Raw genomic sequence first — 19,678 nt, forward strand, 5'->3', positions numbered from 1 at the left:
AATTAAGGCCCCCCCCCCCCTTATTCCCAGACTCTCTGTGAGTCTATCTGGTGATTATGCACTGTATACCTGGATTAGCTTCCAGTGATCGGTGTTTTTATCCCAGCACGCACAGCGTTTTACAAGGGGTTCCCGCAGCGTTTTTACAAAAACGCAGTACGAGAGAACTCTCGTAAGAGAACGTACTCGGTTACTAACGTAACCTCGGTTCTCTCTAGAAGAGGGAACGAGTACTGCGTTCTCTGCCGTGCGTACGGTTCACTCTGGTTCGCTTCGGTGATGAAAATCAAGTGAATCAGCCTTTTCGAGCTCCTTTTATAGAGGTTAGCCACACCCGTCTTGGCGGGAAGTGACAAGGAGGGCGCGAAGCGCCCTCATTGGCCTGACGTCACTTCAGGCCTCGCTCGATAGGCTTATGCAGTTGCCGCAGAACAGCCAATGAGCGAGCAAGCTGTCTTGCCATAGCTGTGTACTGCTGCAACGCGCTTTACATATATGGAAAATTAAGGATAATTTTTTGCTTCAGTATTCGTGAAAAAAGAGTTTTTCCCGCAGCGTTTTTACAAAAACGCAGTACTCGTTCCCTCTTCTAGAGAGAACCGAGGTTACGTTAGTAACCGAGTACGTTTTTATGCATATTTGGACTGAGTTTTCATTGCATTTACACAGTTTTGACCAGTTTCGAGTGTTTCAACAGAACTGCGAAGAAATTGGTTAAAAAAAAGTAGACTCAACGTTTGGAAAAGCTTTGTTTTTTTCATCTCTAGTGCTTACAGTATTTTGTAGATATTATTCTAAATCTTGATTATAGACGTACTAACAGAACATGGATACACCATAAAGGAAGAGCTTGGACAAGGGGCTCCAGGAATAGCGTTTCTTGTGAAAGACTCAGAGGGAGATCTTTATGTGGTCAAACAGATGGATTGCAGAGCTGTAAGCATTTACTAAATCTTACTCAAGTATTGATCATAGAAGTAAAAGCTTTTCCTTTACAATAAAGATGAGTGTCACTTTTTAATGGAAATTATTATTATTTATTTTTTTCTTAGGGGGAGGAGCTGAAAACTGTCAAAAATGAAGTTGAGATCTTGAAAGCTCTGAACTTCGGATATATTGCTACTTATAAGGATTTATTTAGTTTTTTTTTTTTTTCTTTGCACATTAATTTTCCTTTTATTCCAAATAAAAAATGTGGCATTTTGTTGTGTTTATAAAAAAGAATAATATAACTACTTACCACAGACATATACTGTATAGAGACTGATGAAGAATAACACAATAAGCTTTACAAAAGCATCTGTATAGATGTTGGAAAATTAAGCTTTCTTTAATACACTGAGTTACATTTTTGTCTGACTGGATGTTGATTTATTTAGATAAAGATGCCGGACAAATTTATATTGTGATGGAGTATTGTGAAGGAGGTGATCTTTCAAAAGTGATGCAAAAACAGAAACCTTTTGAAGAACAACAGGTGAGTTTCTTATGCAGACATTCTGTATATTCCATTATCTGTCCTTTAAACAACCCTCACATAAAACATTCCAAACTTTTTGATTTAAAAACATGATTTAGTATGATATGACCCATAAAAAAACACAATCCTTGTGGACACACACTAGCTGTCTAAATGGGGACATTGCACATACTTCTATTGTTTTAATATAATTTATAATTATTATAATCTAACACCAATCACAGAAAATGTTTATATTTTTACAATTAACAATATTTACTTTATTAAAAAAAAAAAAAAAAAAAAAAAAACACTCACTCACACATTGGGATTTCTCCATGTGTGCAGATCCTTGACTGGCTGGTTCAGATTTGTCTGGCTCTCCAGCATCTCTATGATAAGAACATTATTCATAGAGATATTAAACCTCAGGTATATGCACAGATAAAGCTTAATTAATCATAATCTCATATCAAGTCAAATCTGTAAGACTTATGAGATTTCTGTTGTCATTGTAGAATGTCTTTATGACTGAAGATGGTTACATAAATCTAGGAGATTTTGGATGCTCAAAGGCATTGGACAGGTAAACTAATAACAAAAATATGATCTAGTGATGGATAAAAATGAAAATTCTTGGCCAAAACCAAAAGCCTTGAACTTTTATAGGTTTGAGTTTACATTGTTTTCCCTCTGCAGAGCTGATGAATATGCTAAAACAGTTGTGGGTGCCAATCTCTACATCAGCCCAGAAGTTTATCAGGGGAAATATAATTTCAAGAGGTATGCTTTTGTATAATTGAATGTATATAAAATATCAGTCTGTTCAGCATTATAAAATGTTGTTAAAATGTTAAAAGTTGCAATTTCATTAAGGTCTTTACATGAAGGTTGAAAAAAAAAACCGAAAAAAAAAAAACACACAATTATCAACTGAGTACAGTACACTTCTTCATTTTCATTGTCTGTTTTAGTGGCATATGGTCATTGGGATGGTTGCTCCATGATCTCTGCATGCTTGATGTGTGGGTGAGTAATTTTCTTTTTCTCTTTCAAAAAGTCCTGTATTAAATCATACAGATGCAAATTACAAAAATATAACTTGATGGGTCTGTTTCAATTACCTTTATAATCTACAAACACAGAGCACAGTGCTTTTTCATGGTAACTGAATAAACGGCTTCCTTGATTTTCAAATATATTGCAATTAAACATTAATATAAAAAATAAATATTTAATAAATGTTTAAAACTCTCAACAATGATAGGACTGGATGATATTACCAACATCTTATATAACAATATGAATGATATTATGTGGTGATCAAAAAAAAAAAGAAAAAAGCTATCTTTGCTAAAAATAAGATTCCCAGCCAGCAAACTCATGAGGAGCCCACATGAACTTGACCTGGACTATCTAACTGGGACAGAGTCAGTTTTGTCATCAGTTTTCATGTAGGTCCCACATGGGTTATCCCAGATTAAATGAACACTGCTCAGTGTGCACTACAGGGTGATAAATGTAACACTGAATCGGTGTTGGAGTTAATGAGATAATTAAGTGATTAATTGAGTGATGATTGAGCATTATTGAAGATAGCTGATGATAACCGGGAATAAAGTCTAAATATTTCGAGAATAAAGTCGAAACATGTCGAGATTAAAGTCAAAATGTAACGTACGGACAGAGGCGGTCAGATCCATATGCAGCACTTTATTTCAGCATCAAACACAAGCAGACATAAACTCCGGCATACAGTTAAACAAGGGGCAATCCAGTAACTCGTGGTGATAACAGGCTTTGGTCGAGGCAGGCAGCACAGGTTCATACACAGTCCAAGAAGCAGGCAAGGGTCAAGAGTCCAGAGAAACACGGAATACACAAACATGGAAGAATGCTCAGAGATGTACGCTTACAGTGTGACAAGACTTCGCACCGGACACAGAGATCACTCAGACTTATATAAGGAACTCAATAACCCATAATCAAACACCACTGAAACATAGTTAAACATAATGAGTCCATGGTGAAACAATGCAGGGAGAGAGTGCCCTCCAGTGGCTCACACGGGCACTCCACATCACATAGCCCCCCCCCAAAGGAGCGGCTTCCAGACGCTCCTAAAAACTCTGGGGGGAGGTCAACGGGGGCTGGGATGGAGGGCCAGGCCCGTGGAGAGGTAGGAGGCCAGACCCATGGAGAGACCTAGGGCCTGGAAACCCGAGCAGGGTAAGAGACCATGGGGAAGCACGTGTCGTAGGCAACCAGGGTAGAACACACTTGACCGGAAACCAGGGTTGAGCACACTTGGAGAGGTGCCAGGACGAAGCCCACTTAGGCGGAGACAAGGACGGAGCAGACTCAGGACTGGACGTAACCAGTGGCATGGGAAGCACAGGATCAGACAGGACTAGCGGCATAAGAAGCTCAAGTGGAAATAGCACAGACAGGGTCCATGTCAGCGCCACCTCCATGGCCCTCACAGGATACCTACTGCCCCCCCCCAAAAAGTTCTTGGGGAAATTTAAGGCTATAGCCTCCGGGCTGGAAACAGCCTCTGGAAAAGGCTCCCAGAGCTTGATAGGCGTTGGCGAGGTGAGGCGCAGAGGCGGGGCCGGCAGGGCGAGGCGCAGAGGCGGGGCCGGCAGGGCGAGGCGCAGAGGCGGGGCCGGCAGGGCGAGGCGCAGAGGCGGGGCCGGCAGGGCGAGGCGCAGAGGCGGGGCCGGCAGGGCGAGGCGCAGAGGCGGGGCCGGCAGGGCGAGGCGCAGAGGCGGGGCCGGCAGGGCGAGGAGTCTAGGTACGCTCACAGGAGCCTGGCGAGCCGAGTGAGTCCTCCTCCTCTTCCTCCTGCGACGGCGCACTGTTGGAACTGATAACTCTGGATCCATGGGAACATAATTGTTTCGCTTAGCTGGATCTGACTCCATAAATTCAGCCGAACTTGACTCACTTTCCACACTGGATTCACTTGGTTCGGGACTTGATCCACTTGACTCAAGGCTAGATTCACTTGACTCGGGATTCGGTTCACTGGACTCGGAATTCGGTTCACTGGACTCGGGATTCGGTTCACTGGACTCACTGGACTCGGGATTCAGTTCACTGGACTCACTGGACTCGGGATTCAGTTCACTGGACTCACTGGACTCGGGATTCAGTTCACTGGACTCACTGGACTCGGGATTCAGTTCACTGGACTCACTGGACTCGGGATTCAGTTCACTGGACTCACTGGACTCGGGATTCGGTTCACTGGACTCACTGGACTCGGGATTCGGTTCACTGGACTCAGGATTCAGTTCACTGGACTCACTGGACTCACGATTCGGTTCACTGGACTCACTGGACTCGGGATTCGGTTCACTGGACTCACTGGACTCGGGATTCAGTTCACTGGACTCACTGGACTCGGGATTCAGTTCACTGGACTCACTGGACTCGGGATTCAGTTCACTGGACTCACTGGACTCGGGATTCAGTTCACTGGACTCACTGGACTCGGGATTCGGTTCACTGGACTCACTGAACTCGGGATTCGGTTCACTGGACTCACTGGACTCGGGATTCGGTTCACTGGACTCGGGATTCAGTTCACTGAACTCACTGGACTCGGGATTCAGTTCACTGGGCTCACTGGACTCGGGATTCGGTTCACTGAACTCGGGATTCAGTTCACTGGACTCACGGGACTCGGGATTCGGTTCACTGAACTCGGGATTCAGTTCACTGGACTCACTGGACTCGGGATTCGGTTCACTGGACTCACTGAACTCGGGATTCGGTTCACTGGACTCACTGGACTCGGGATTCGGTTCACTGGACTCGGGATTCAGTTCACTGAACTCACTGGACTCGGGATTCAGTTCACTGGGCTCACTGGACTCGGGATTCGGTTCACTGGACTCGGGATTCGGTTCACTGGACTCACTGGACTCACTCGACTCGATACTCGATTCTTTCGAGTCGGCTGGCACGCGCTCAAACTCCAGTTCGGCCGGCGAAACCTCCGCTGTCTCCGGATTAACAAGTTCAACAAGACCAGTGAGGAATACGGGCTTGAGGGGTCCGACACGAAGAATGGGTTTGGCAGAAACTGTATACTTGAAAGCCCCTCTAATGGTCATCAAGGGAGGATCGAACAGCTTGGCGAGATGAGGCTTTAGTGGCGTTCGGAATGAGTGAGAGAAATCCGCCGCATACGAACCACCCCGGTGCAAGGACAAGAGCAGTTCCTCGGGATCCTCTTCTCCTGCGGGGAGTTCAAAAGCCTCTCTGAATAGGGCGATAAACACATCATAAGAAGGGAACGATATCCGACCTGGTTCCCAGAACGCGCCTACCCACTCCAGAGCCTTTCCAGTGAACAGTGAACAAATGAAAGAAATGCGGTCATCATCCGAGGTGTAAAACTGGGGCTGATGATTCATATATAAGCTGCACTGCTGAAGGAATCCTTCACACGCCACAGGTGAGCCATTAAACCTTTCAGGAAATGACAGACTAGAATAATTAGATGCAGCACTCACACTGGGTTGCGGTGGGACAGGTGCAGCGGGAGCTTGGACTTGATTAGTGGCTGTGCTTGAGCTCTGCGAAGACACAGATTGCGTAAAGCTTGTAAGTTCCTCGAGGAGAGATGTTAGTCTCGTCAGCTGTAAATGATGAGAGGCTAGCATGGAAACTTGGGTCTTGGCCACGGTGGATAAATGCTGAAAGTCCGCTGGATCCTGTAGTGGCGAAGTCTTCTGTAACGTACGGACAGAGGCGGTCAGATCCATATGCAGCACTTTATTTCAGCATCAAACACAAGCAGACATAAACTCCGGCATACAGTTAAACAAGGGGCAATCCAGTAACTCGTGGTGATAACAGGCTTTGGTCGAGGCAGGCAGCACAGGTTCATACACAGTCCAAGAAGCAGGCAAGGGTCAAGAGTCCAGAGAAACACGGAATACACAAACATGGAAGAATGCTCAGAGATGTACGCTTACAGTGTGACAAGACTTCGCACCGGACACAGAGATCACTCAGACTTATATAAGGAACTCAATAACCCATAATCAAACACCACTGAAACATAGTTAAACATAATGAGTCCATGGTGAAACAATGCAGGGAGAGAGTGCCCTCCAGTGGCTCACACGGGCACTCCACATCACACAAAACATATAGAGAATAAAGACGAAACATTTTGAGAATAAAGTTGAAACATGAGAATACAGTCTTCCGTAGAAGTTGCGTGTGTGTGCATTCTTAACGGTGCGCATCCAGTCGTGTCTGTGTAAAGAAATGCGCTTGTGAAGTCGAACTGCCTCGGACATGGATCTAGACAAAATAGTAGCCTTTTACTTTTATCTGGACTTTCAACAAAAGGAAATTCTACAGGTGCTAATCTACTAACATGCATTACCATGGCGTTGCCTATAGACGAGCACCGACAGAGTCGGCACCACAATCCAAACTTTATGTGGCAGTGTTTTTGACGTGTTTTCGTGCCCGTCTATAGGCAACACCATCTGGGTTGAGAACACTTAACAGTAACCGCACTGTCTCCCTCTTCACCATAAATACGTTCTGGATACATTTTAAGTGCATCATTCTGTATCCAATCATTTGGCCAAATCCTGTGATTTCCTCAGATATTATATATATATATATATATATATATATATATATATATATATAATGATGGTGGTTGAGGACAGACTCCCTGATATGATTGTAAAGCGCTTTGAGTGTAGACCTACAGTAGATATATGAAAACGCTATATAAATGCCTCATTCATTTATTCCTTCATTCATTCATTCATTCATAAAGCAGGATATCTTGATCCAGTCTGAAAAGTGTTTTCGCCTGTAGGCTAAAGTTTATTCCGGCGCAGTATATTTTATAACGTCCTATTGCCATGTTGGTAGACCTGTAGAATTTCCTTTTGTTGAAAGGCCAGATAAAAGTAAAAAGCTATTATTTTGTGTAGATCCAGTTTACACACACACACACGCCCACACATGAATGAATGCCTGTGTGGTAATGTGAAACAAGCACACACGCAACTTCTACGGAATACTTTTTTCTCTAAATATTTTGACTTTAATCTCGAAATGCTAGAATTTTTTTTTTATGGATTTTTTTTCTTTTTAACGTTGCGGTTCAGGACTTCTGTATATTTACATCACATTTAGAAAGAATGATAATTTCTACAAATATGCCACCCAAAATACGACCTGAGGAACTTTAGCACTCTCACCCAGTAGGCTAGTTATATTTTCAGTCAGAGAAACTGAAACGCCTGATTTCTTCAAGCGTTCATATTGACTTTGTTTACTATGGTAATGGTTAGCGTGCATAGACTTTTGCATCACATATAAATATTTCTACCTTATACGGTGAACAGAATCCATATCGGATCACAAACAGATGGGATTCAAACATGAAAGTGAATTTTGAGGTAAATTATTTTAAAAGTCTTTAATGCTGACAGAATCATCCGGCGCTGGCGTCTCCAGACTCAGGTAAACTCTGCATCTGTTCGTAAACACTCCTCTAGCCCGAGCTGGCCCGCTTTGGACCAAGGTATTCGACAGGCCAGAAAACCCCCGAGTAAGCCCCGACGAGGCCCGATCAAGCCCCGGAAGTGACTGGCCCTGGGACGCACTAGCTGAAACGTGGCTATTGTAATGATGAACGCGGTTGCCCAGTCCTGTTTGTTTGAATCACGAGAGGTGTCAATTGCTGTTATTACCATATACAGTAAAAGAAATGGACACAGCGACCCCATTGGATTCAACGGAGACAAGTGAAGTCAATTAGAAGCACTCACTTCCTGATGGCTGAGCGACTGCGCAGACTCAAACTGAGCTTGACGATGTAGATGTGACGTGAGCAACCCGTCTGTCTTCTAGTAGCTGTGCCGAGAGAAATCTGAATCATCCCCCAACCGTTAGCCTATTTTTTACAAAAACTGCTTCTACGGGGCCATAACGTAAGATACAAGGTAATGGAGCCTTCTATACATTTTCGTGTTTGTTTAGAAATAAATAATGGACAAATGGAGTCTTTAAACGCCTCAGATGTAAAGTTATTCGCTGTCAAAGTGACGCCAAAATGAATGGGAGTCAATGGAATGCTAACAGCAGGTGATGGTCCGCTAATCAATGGCGGCTCCCGGGGGAGCTTCGGTTTCCGGCTGATGGATTACCCCCTTGGTTATTACGTTGTGCGTCAAGTTCAAGTGTGACTCTTTTGGTGTAAATCGATGTGTACGGCCATCTGCTGGAAGCTAGTTATTTTAGCAGATAAAGTTTTAAATATGGATATTTTTCTTACACTAATGCATCGCTTTACTTTAGAAGGAGATAGTCCTTTATTAACACCCGCAGAACTGTGTCGAGCACTTTAAACATGAATAGATGCGCTTTGATGGACTTCCAAAGACAGACAACCATTCACTCCCATTATAATGCTTGGAAAAGTCAGGAAATGTTTTAATATTACTCCGACTATATTCGTGTACACCTAGGATGGCTTCAGGGTGAGTAAATCATGGGCTAATTTAAATTGAAATGTTCTGCTGCCAGGCCATTAGATGGCGATGAAACACTATAGACTGTACACATAATACGCATGTGCGTGACGTCATCATGTTCAGAGATATGGGTTTTTGCTGTTTACACAGAGATCGTTTTCAAAAACTTCCACTTTCAAAACTTCCAAAAAGTTTGCATTTTCAGGCTCCCGAAACACAGCTGTCGTATAAACAAACGGCCAAAACGCATAAATAGTTTTACATTTTTAGTTTAAAAATGAGTCGTGTAAACAGCCCGAAGATCTTGGGAGAGGAAGAACAGCACTACCAGCTTCACTTATTACTAACCAGACTGACTTTATTTCTGTCATACATCTACAGAAGTTTGTATTGAGAATTAAGAGAGGTTTATATGTTGATGTTTTATTTAAAATAATAGTTGGTTTGATTCCTCCATTATGGTGATCAGTGTTTGCTATAGTTGGGCAGTTTGACTCTTTAACATTAGAGTATTTGTCTGGCTGTTGTATCTGTTTATGATGAGAACAGCAAGACAAAATGTGATCAAATAATGTTGGCTTTTTATTGACTAACAGTTGTACTCCTCACAAAGCAGCCTTGTTTACTGATCTCATGAGAATTAATGCCGCAAGCATTCTGCGAGAATCATTTAAAACTCACCCATGGCTCCCAGAATGCATTGCGCCATGAAACATGTCATCATTGTTGAGACTCATACGCTGAATCTTGATGTCTGTGTGTGAGAAAATCTCCCAGGAATTCAAAATGTGTAACTTGTGTTTTAAAACGTATTCAGATGTTCTGATTAAACTGTGCTGGACTCTTGCTGTAGAACACCAACACACCAATAAAACAAAACTAATAACATATCACCCATATAAAACTCAGACATAATATCAGTCAATTAAGACTCTATATGATGATTATGTTCTCATCATCAATCAGCCTACAGCATCTGATCACATTTTCTCTTTCTGTTCTTGCCATAACAAACACAGTAACAGCAACCAGAGTTTATTTCAGTTTTTTCTTCAACCCCTGCTGACACTAACCAGATACTTATATTTTTATTTGATTTTTTTGCTCCACAGACAAATCACATGCAGCGTCACACACTACATGCTGTCAGCATGACAGGAACCCTCCCTCCCATCTCAAAGAGATACTCAAAGAAACTGAGGGAGTTGATCAGACAAATGCTCAGCTGTCACCCTCATAAGAGACCTTCAGCTGATGAGATTCTAGCAAAAACATTCCTGAAAGATGCAGTAAACAGAAATAAGAGAATTCCAGAAGCACTTGAGCAAAGCTTCATGAAGTCCATCAATGCCTTTGATGAGGCCTACGACAAGCACTATAAAGACTTTGAGGGTTTAGTTAGTGAGTGGGGCAACATAACAGATTCGATGGATTCTGCACATTACAGTGCCACAGCGGGGAGTCTGGCAGGTTCAGTGATCGGGGCAGCTGGAGGAATCACTGCATTGGCTGGTTTAATTTTGGCACCGTTCACATTTGGAGCTTCTCTGATTGTAACTGGTGTTGGTGTTGGAGTCGGAGTTGCAGGTGGTGTAACAGGTGCTGCCGCCAGCATTACTGATACAGTACAACAAAAATCATTCAGAGAGAGCCTTGAACAAATTCAGCAGAAGTATGAATCTGTAAGCGAACCCATTTTCACACCACTGAATACACTGAGAAAGATACTGAGAAAAATTACAAAGTTCAAGGTTTTTTTCGGCAACCCGGCTGTTGATAATGTACGAATGGCTTGCAATGTAGACAAAAGAAACATTTTGGGTGGCGCACAACTCATGAATTTAGGTCTGTTGGCAAATGTTAGCAGAATTGTTACTCGGACTGCAAGAGTTGGACGAGTGGCAGCAGAAGCAGTCTCAGGTGTGTTGGGTGGACTATTAGTCATAGCTGACGTCGCTTTCATAGTGATGGATTCTGTAGACATTCACCAGATGAGACAGGGAAAAGTAGATGATCCAGAAAAGGTCTATTCCAATGCCCTCAAATCCATCGCTCACATGAGGAAAACACACAATGAGCTTTGCGATGTCCAGAAGGAAATAAAAAAAACAAGAGAGGAATTAAAAAAATATAAATTGGCAAAAGACAGAGAAATAGACAATGATTTAAATAGTTTAAAGATATAGATATGATTCCAGTTAGAGACTCATGCAACATCTTACTGATTTATCCATAAGCATGAGTGAAGGAATCACTCACTCATATATATATATATATATATATATATATATAATTTTTTTTTAATTTTTTTTTTTATATGTAATATGTTGCTCATAATCAACCAGAATTCAAGAGTGTAATTCAAGAATCCAATCGATTCTGATTGGCTGAAAGCCTTTTCCAGCCATGCAATATTCTACCAGTATCAGCACTGGAACCATTTCACCGTATATTTCACAAATATAAACAGCAAATATAGACAATTTGTTTAGACGTTTTCGGAGATGTGAGCTCCTGACCGTCAGCAAAGAAAGCCAAAAAACACAACACGGATGATCAGGTGATGTAGTTCAGCGCTCATGTACCCGCAAGAACAGCTTAATCTCCGCCAGTCCTTCGGGAATTTGCCTCTGGCTTTTATGTAGATAAGTGTTTAAACATGAGGTATTTTGCATATATCAAGTGGACAATCTTTGGTCGAATTAATCCATTACTTGTTCCAGAGCAAATTGATTTGGCAAAGGGAAAAGTTAAGATTTATAGCTTTATATTTTTAACTGTAATCCTGTACTATAACTAGCGCTGCTTTTGTACTTTTGACTGAAATGTTTGCTTGTTTATTTACTATTGTACAAACTACTTAAACTTTTATAATGGCTATTATTTTTTATTTACCTATTATTTTTCAATAAATAATATTAATAACATGCCGTATTTGGTATTGATTGTGATTTAGACTTAAGTGAAAGTTACATTATTACACCATTAGATGTTTGAGTCAGAAGCAAAGACTTTTATGTTGAAAGGGACTGAAACAAGGTTGTAAACGCAAAAATGCATTGACTGTTGTATAAACGCAATATCACATGAGTAGCGGTGCGATATGGCTCTATATCAGCATGGGTGTGATTGCCTACGAATCACAGCTGATATATATATATATGTATATATATATATATATATATATATATATATATATACACAGTATTTATAATGTTTAGCTTTTATTGATTACTATTAGTTAAATAAGAATTTAACAGTGTGTGTTTTATATTTGTTTTTAGAGATTTGTGGGTAAATCAATTAAAGTCAAACCTGTATCTAAAGGATTCCAATGGTAATCTTGAATTCTTCATACTTCATATTAATGTCTTATTTATACACTTACTACACATACTGTAGATAATAAGATAATAATTTCCGTAAGACTCGACTGTATTCTTAATTGTTTTTGCGTTAATTATGGCACTCTAATTTTGTTTTACCAATCATTTGTCACTTATTTTTTGCTATATTTCACTGGCTATGACCTTAAATGTAAAATGAAGGTTTAATAAATAATAAGCACAGTATAATATATATATATATATATATATATATATATATATATATATATATATATATATATATATATATGTATGTGTGTGTGTGTGTGTGTGTGTATATATATATAAAGCTTTTTGTGTGTAACATGTATATTCTCTCATGTTCTGGTTTGGTTTGGTTTTCACTCTGTTTGCTCTTGTTCATATATTAGTTCATTTGGTTACTCATTCACTCTCTAGTTTGTTGCTATGGTTAATCATTGATTATCAGATTCTGTGTTCTTCTAGTTCCCTTTGTTTGTTCCTTGGATTAATATCCCTGTGTTTCAGTGTTTCGGTTCTCGTTAACTTCAATGTTAAGTCTGGATGTCGTCTCTTATATGTATTTCTGTGTTTTGAGTGATCTTGTATTATTAAATAAAGCTTATTTGAGTATAATCTCCTTCGTCGTGCTATTTGACTCTACTGGTTCCCTTCAGCCCTTGACTTCTCTAACTCACTCAGTTGTGTGGATCTGCCTCTGGTCTTCTGGTCTCCAGCATCAGAGCTCATCACTCCACCTCGGCCTGTCGACTACGCCTTGGCTAAATTATATATTTTTTTATTGCAGGACAAATTGGATGAAATCGCATGTCTGTGGGATGCACATGTAATTAGACCTTCACCGAATGATCAATTGCCAAGCGGTACTGTAAAGGAGTTTTGACTAATGTGCTGATTAGGTGATTGTGCTCATCTCAGGGTGTCAATCAAACACATTACAGGATTCACAATCTTCTCATCTTTACTTTTTATTAGTGTGTATATGTGTGGTCTGAAATAAACAAATTAATAACATTACAATAAGTAATTACAGTATTCATACATCATAATAATATACATGTCATTCTACATCCAATACAATTATCAGGGTTTGTACTGCACTACCGAAACTAACCACTAGATGTCGCATGAAGCGCATATAATTAGGATCGCGAATTCTCCGTGTCTCTGAGAAAACGGTGAGTAATCATCATATATCGGCAGGGTTACAGGAATAGACAAATACTATTAACTTGACAGTCATTAAAATAACCACAAGCAAGGAATAAAGCCAGTAAATAACTTAACTAACAAATTACTTTCTATGTTATATTTGTGGCAGTCAATACAAGGTGAATGCAGAGGACACTAAAGAGATAAACAACTCGATAATTTACATTAATCAAACTGTAACACGGCAGATAACTATACTAAAGAGCACAAATAAGTAAATAGACTTACATTTTATCATGAACGCACACACAGAACTCTGAAGGTTAAGATACAGAAAGATACGATGCGTGTTCTTCTCTTAAAAGGATAATTCCGGTATTTAGAACTTTGAGTCTCTTTTCTGGTTTGTTTTGGATGAACTAGAGTGGTGGACACAGAAAGTTTGACGATGGGTCCTGTCTCGACTTTTTGACTCGTTTAGAATCGCCTTTGACCACTTCAGAGTGGCTGTCTGCATGAACATGTCCTTAAAACAACCCTTAACGTTCGTTTTCAAAACTGTGCAACTCACTGAGTGGTTAGTGGTGTTCGTTGATGATTAAAAACAAGTAGAGTAGCGAAATACAGTTTCTGTCGTGTTTTATTTGGCATTTTGTAAAATCCCATTGATTTCTGTTGGAGGACTCATTGCTCGTTGATATTACTGCGCTACCGGAAACGGAAAAGGGGGCTGTTTACATTTGGTTGTAGTCTTTTCGCTCGGTTCTCAGAAGGCTAGAGTGAGCAGAGGAACTGTGCTCCCTGAGTAGCGAAATAAACAAACAAAAAATCCTTACATCTAAAATGGATTATGAAAGGTGGATTCTGGAGGACCCGCTCGATTTTGAGTTTGACAGAAGACTTTATACAGAAGAGGAGCTACGTGTAAGGGAGATGGAGGCTCAGGCTAGGGCTATGGAGGCACCTGAAGCTCTGGCAGAAGCGGTCCCCAGGATCACGGGAACTTGGTGGTGTGCCTGTGGCAAATGCAGTAGAAAGTTGGTGCTGCACGGAGTGGGACCTTCTCGTCACAACTGGTATGGCCAGCCTGAATGTCTTGGTCGACGAGGCTGATGTGTCGTCGGTCTGCATCACAGACAATGAAGTGCGCCAGCTAATGTATAAACCCGTGCTGGAAACTTTCTTCTGGGTCGCAAAGATAAACTGGAAGAAACGCCCCACACCCGAAGGACCGAATGGACAATTGTCAGAAAGGTAAGCTACATTTATGTATTGCATTTCCTAGTCAGAGCCAATTTGTATAATTCGCATATAGCTAGACTACAGTGTTTTCGAAAACTGTGCCACCGTCTTATTACTAGTTGCTGATGCAGTCTATGCTCTGTTATGTAATCCTCAGGCAATACCGACTTGTGGCTTATCATGTAATTCTGGAGTGGGCCCTCAAAGGCCAACCACTTTGACGAGGAAATAGAATTGCATTGCCCAGTTGCGTGGTATGGGCTGTTAGGGATGCATTCCCATCCCCCACTGGACAGTATGCGGGGTTCAAACCAAGCGAGATAGAGGACTTATTCTGACTTATTCCCACTTACCTTTGCATTCAGCTTCTGTTAAAAATGTTTAAATAAAAAGCTATTTTTCAAACTTCTTTTCGCATTTATTTATAAACTACACACCACAGTCTGTAACGCATAAACATTTTCACATAGAATGTGTATAGAATGTGTAAAAGTAGACATAGGCCTTCTGTATTTGCACACATATTTACAACAACAAGCAAATTTACAATATAGATTATTATGGCCTCCTTACATGCAGATTTTGGAAAGATTGCCTGGACTGCTACCTTACATGTAAGGACTGAAAAAAAACTGGAATGTACAGAGACTCCAGTAAGTCTCCCAAGATTTCAGTAACATTATGTAAATGAGTCTAAGCGCGAAAGTCCTATAATGTAAGGAGGCCCTTAGTTTCTCAAGCATCAGTGTGGCGAGTGAATCTGGATTTATGTTTCTTGATGATATCTTCTTTGGGGGGTCTCTCCTTAGTGGCAATGTTTGGAGGACGCTGGACATGTACGCTGTAAAACCCGATTATTTCAGTAAACTCAATTTTTGTTTAGTAAATCAACTCAATTTTTCAAGTAAATAATAATTATAAATAACTATGAAGTTAAAAACTTCAATTTGATTTGATTTAATGTTTAAGTGCACTGTATTTACAAATATTTTTTATCATACATAAAGTTTTTAATTTCTTAATTACTTTGATGTAGTAGGTACTTTATAAAATACAAACACTAACTCAAAAATACACCATGGCATAGCTCAGGCTAATCATTAAATCATCATTCTGAAGTTGAAAAAAACAACAACAACAACTTTGGCTATACAAATGATTTTTTTTATTCAGCTTTTTTTTAAACCTTGTGACTCTATTTCTGAACATGTCAAACACACATGAAGATAATATTTCACAAGTCCTCACACACATACACTGGGAGAGCATGAAGGGCTTGTTTCATGTTGACATCATGTAAACACAACAATTAACATGTTAAACAAGCAAGCCAACTTCCTTTTATATAAACTGAAAGACAGTGATGATGGAGATAGTAAGTGTTGAAGAATTTGATCTCACCTGAAAATCATAAACATTAAATGGCATGCATCTTCTCTGAAATCTTGCTTGTGTGTGACGCATTCTTACTAACGTAATAATCACACTAAAACATACTTTGTAACATGAAGTGCCATTTTATATGGATTAAAAGAAAGACCAATCACAGCGAGTTCTGCGATGAAGTCACAGCCAATGACAACCCACCTGCACAGATGTGTCACACTTACTTGCTCATTTATGGTAAATGATGACATATCTCTTCTGGTTCTGGCTGAAAGGATAGATTCCTTACATGTTTAATATTTAGGCTGTTCAATATTTATTTTGTCTAATTAAATAATAAAACTCACATTTTAAAACAAAATACTCCTTTGTGTGGTTAAACTGATGGATAAATACATTTGAAAGAGACACTTTTTTTTTTCTAAGCAATGTCCTACATCAGGGGTAATTTTGCAGTATTTAATTAAAGTGCCCAGCTCGCCCTCCTCCTGTGAGAGCTCTTCGGCCTCTGCCACAATGCCAGGGCCCACACCCTCCTCCATCTGCTCAAAGTGAACCAAAAACAACTGATACCAGCTCTCAGTGATATGTGTTGGGTCCCTGCTATGATAACAGTAACTTTCTCAAATGTTTACAGAACAAGCGGGAACCCAGTGTGCCTGTATCTTTCTCTATTGCTGTTCTATTACATGATAGAAAGTCTAAGGCTTTCAAAAGCCGTACAGCAAACCTAAGTAATCTAGTGCCAATTACACGTCAAACTAAGATTGCTGTGGGACAAAAAGTAAGGCTGTTAAGTTAGCACTTTTAAACATCCACTCATTTCGTCATTTTGCAAACAGTTTATTCGGTCCTTGATGGCATCAGAGGTGTTATTTCGCTTGTTGGACAGATCACGATTTTTGCAATGCAAATAATACAATGCAATCAATGCAATAAGACCCCCCTCTCGATCGGTTATTCTCTTGATATGCCATTTTGCTGGAGCTGTCAAGGTAGCCTATCATGTCAGTGATGTCACGGACCGTTGAAGCCCAAGATGGCTGCGCCCTAGTAACAAAACAACAAACTAACATCACTGTTTCCCCCCCTTGTACTACTTCAGTAGTTTTAAGCGTCCTACCACAAATAACAATAACGCATCTGTTCACCTTTACTTCCTATTTTGTTTCAGTTCCCCTTTAAAGAAGAGATACCGACACCTAACTGGTCTCCCATTGCAGCAGATGGATAAAGTGCAGCCAATGTTGCTGATCGAGTCAGATTGCCCACAACTCATCACGCCTGTTGAACCAGTCCGGTTAGGCCCACCAGGTGGACCCGCAGCAGTCAAGACCCGCCTGGGATGGACTCTTCAAGGACCTACGCACCTACGCCACTCCTTTGGAGGCAGAGCCTGCCACAGCTGACCATGACCAAAGAAGCCATTCTCCCTCAGCTTAGGAGTGTTGAGAGGAGACTGCTTAAGAACCCAAATCAGGCTTTGGCCTACTAGGCTGAGATCACTAGGCTGAAGGAAGCAGGTTACATAGCCAAGCTGGAACCGAGAGAGGTCGAGAGCTCTACAGAGTCATGGTACATTCCCCAGCATGAGGTGCAACATAATAACAAGAATCGGGTTGTCTATAACTGCTTGTTCCAATATGAAGGTCACAGCCTTAACGAGTTTCTTCTTCCAGTCAGAGACCCAGTCAGAGAAGTAATCGAGAGATCATTCTATGTTGATAATTGTCTACATAGTCTTCACTCCCCTCGAGAGGCCAGAGACCTAGTTGATCAACTATGTTCTCTCTTAACCACCGGAGGCTTTGAGCTTCAACAATGGGCCAGCAATTGCCCATCAGTAATTACTCACCTCCCTTCTGAGTCGAGGTCCAATACCTGCGACCTCCGGCTTAGTCAAGGCCAAAAAGACGTCCACGAGTCTACACTTGGATTACACTGGCACTGTCAGTCCGACACCCTACGTTACAAGTACAGAGCTAGTCGCTGCTCCACTGTGCTCCAATGCACAAAATCTACCATGTACTGGCCAGCCAATATGACCCCCCTCGGTTATATTATCCCTTACACCACTCGCCAAAGATATTGGTACAGTTTTTATGGGATAAGAAGCGCGACTGGAATGATCCACAGTTATCTGAGGAACTCCTTACTTAATTGTCCTAGTGGGAGAAGGAGTTGAGTGGATTAGAGAATATATCTCTACCACAATGCTATGCCAGCTCACAGATGGATCACCCGCCCTGTAGGTACGACGTCCACGTTTTATGTGATGCATCGGAGCAGGCATGCGGTTCAGTGGACCTATCTGGGGACAGAAGACAAAGAAAGTCAAGTAGAATCGCTGCCAAATCCCACGTTGTGCCCCTCCAGCAACAATCTATACCCCGATTAGAGCTGTGCCGCTATTACTGGAGCGCAACTCTCACAGCTCCTGACTACAGAACTTACAATTGCTATTCACTCCACAACGCTCTGGTCAGACTCTACCACTGTGCTCACATGGCTGACTTACAGCTCATGTCTTTACAAGGTGTTCGTATGAACTCGGGTGGCAGAGATCCAAGAGATAACAGCTTTGGCCACCTGGTGCTATGTCAGATCCACAGACAATCCAGCGGATGAAATCACGCGAGACATGCCTATTTGTGACCTTGCTACAGGGAGCCGGTGGAGAGGGGTATACTTCCTTTATTTTCTGTTAATAATTCAAATAATAAAATAATTTAATTGAATGTGCGTAGCCTAAATATGATGGTATTTGACCAGCTGAGAACTTGTGAAGAGTTTATCAAATGCTCGAAGGAGTCAAAACAGCATCACACAAGATCTGCCTGTACTAAACTGTGATGGGCAACATCGTGACTATGACGAGAAAAAAACAGGTATGCTTGAGCATTCTGTTCTTCTAAGGGTCACATCATGTGAAATCATGTCCCATTCTTTGGTTGGTTTATATGCCTTTGGTCCATTTGAGTTCATATTTCAGTCGAACTGCACTAGAGTTCGTTTGGAAGTGGACCAAGACTCATCTTTTCAGCATTCTCAGTCCGCTTATTTGGTTCACACCAGGGTTCAGATGGCAGCGTACTTTAAGGGTCAAATCAAATAGAAATAGTTTATTAATGTTACAAGTTACAACTATATGATTAAAACCACATTGTGTCCCTTTTCAGGTCTGGTATAAAGACCGTTGCTCATGTGGCCGAAATGTTCACCCAATAGAGAAAAGTAATGAAACTAAGAAAATAAGTAGAGGGAACACTGCTTGCAACACAGGTTTTATTTAATAAATTGTAATTTGTTTTATTAAATGTAATTTTAAACACATTATAACATAATCAGTATCTGGAGATTATTTTAAATTGATTACACAAAGTATGAAGCTATATTAATATTTGTGTATGGTATTATGTAAGGTTATTTGAAAACAACAAATATTGATTATATATATATATATATTTCCCCTGAACACCCAAACACCGGCCCAAAAAATACAGTGAGGCCTGAATGTAAAGCAACTGATACATGATTGACACAAT

General features: G+C 40.8%; 1 protein-coding gene across 1 annotated transcript; it reads right to left on the reverse strand.

Annotated features, from left to right (window-relative positions):
- Positions 1 to 3,158: 3,158 nt before the first annotated feature.
- LOC308707825 (uncharacterized protein) lies at positions 3,159 to 5,164 on the reverse strand. The gene is made up of 2 exons (XM_081394500.1): positions 4,602 to 5,164; positions 3,159 to 4,561 (listed from the first exon to the last, which is right to left on the reverse strand). The coding sequence occupies exon 2, from the start codon at positions 4,384 to 4,386 to the stop codon at positions 3,580 to 3,582; it is 807 nt and encodes a 268-aa protein (XP_081250626.1). The 5' UTR covers positions 4,387 to 4,561; positions 4,602 to 5,164; the 3' UTR covers positions 3,159 to 3,579.
- Between the last annotated feature and the right edge of the window lie 14,514 nt (positions 5,165 to 19,678).

This window comes from Scardinius erythrophthalmus (assembly GCF_964197995.2).
Source record: "Scardinius erythrophthalmus genome assembly, chromosome: 2".
NCBI classification, from domain to species: domain Eukaryota; kingdom Metazoa; phylum Chordata; class Actinopteri; order Cypriniformes; family Leuciscidae; genus Scardinius; species Scardinius erythrophthalmus.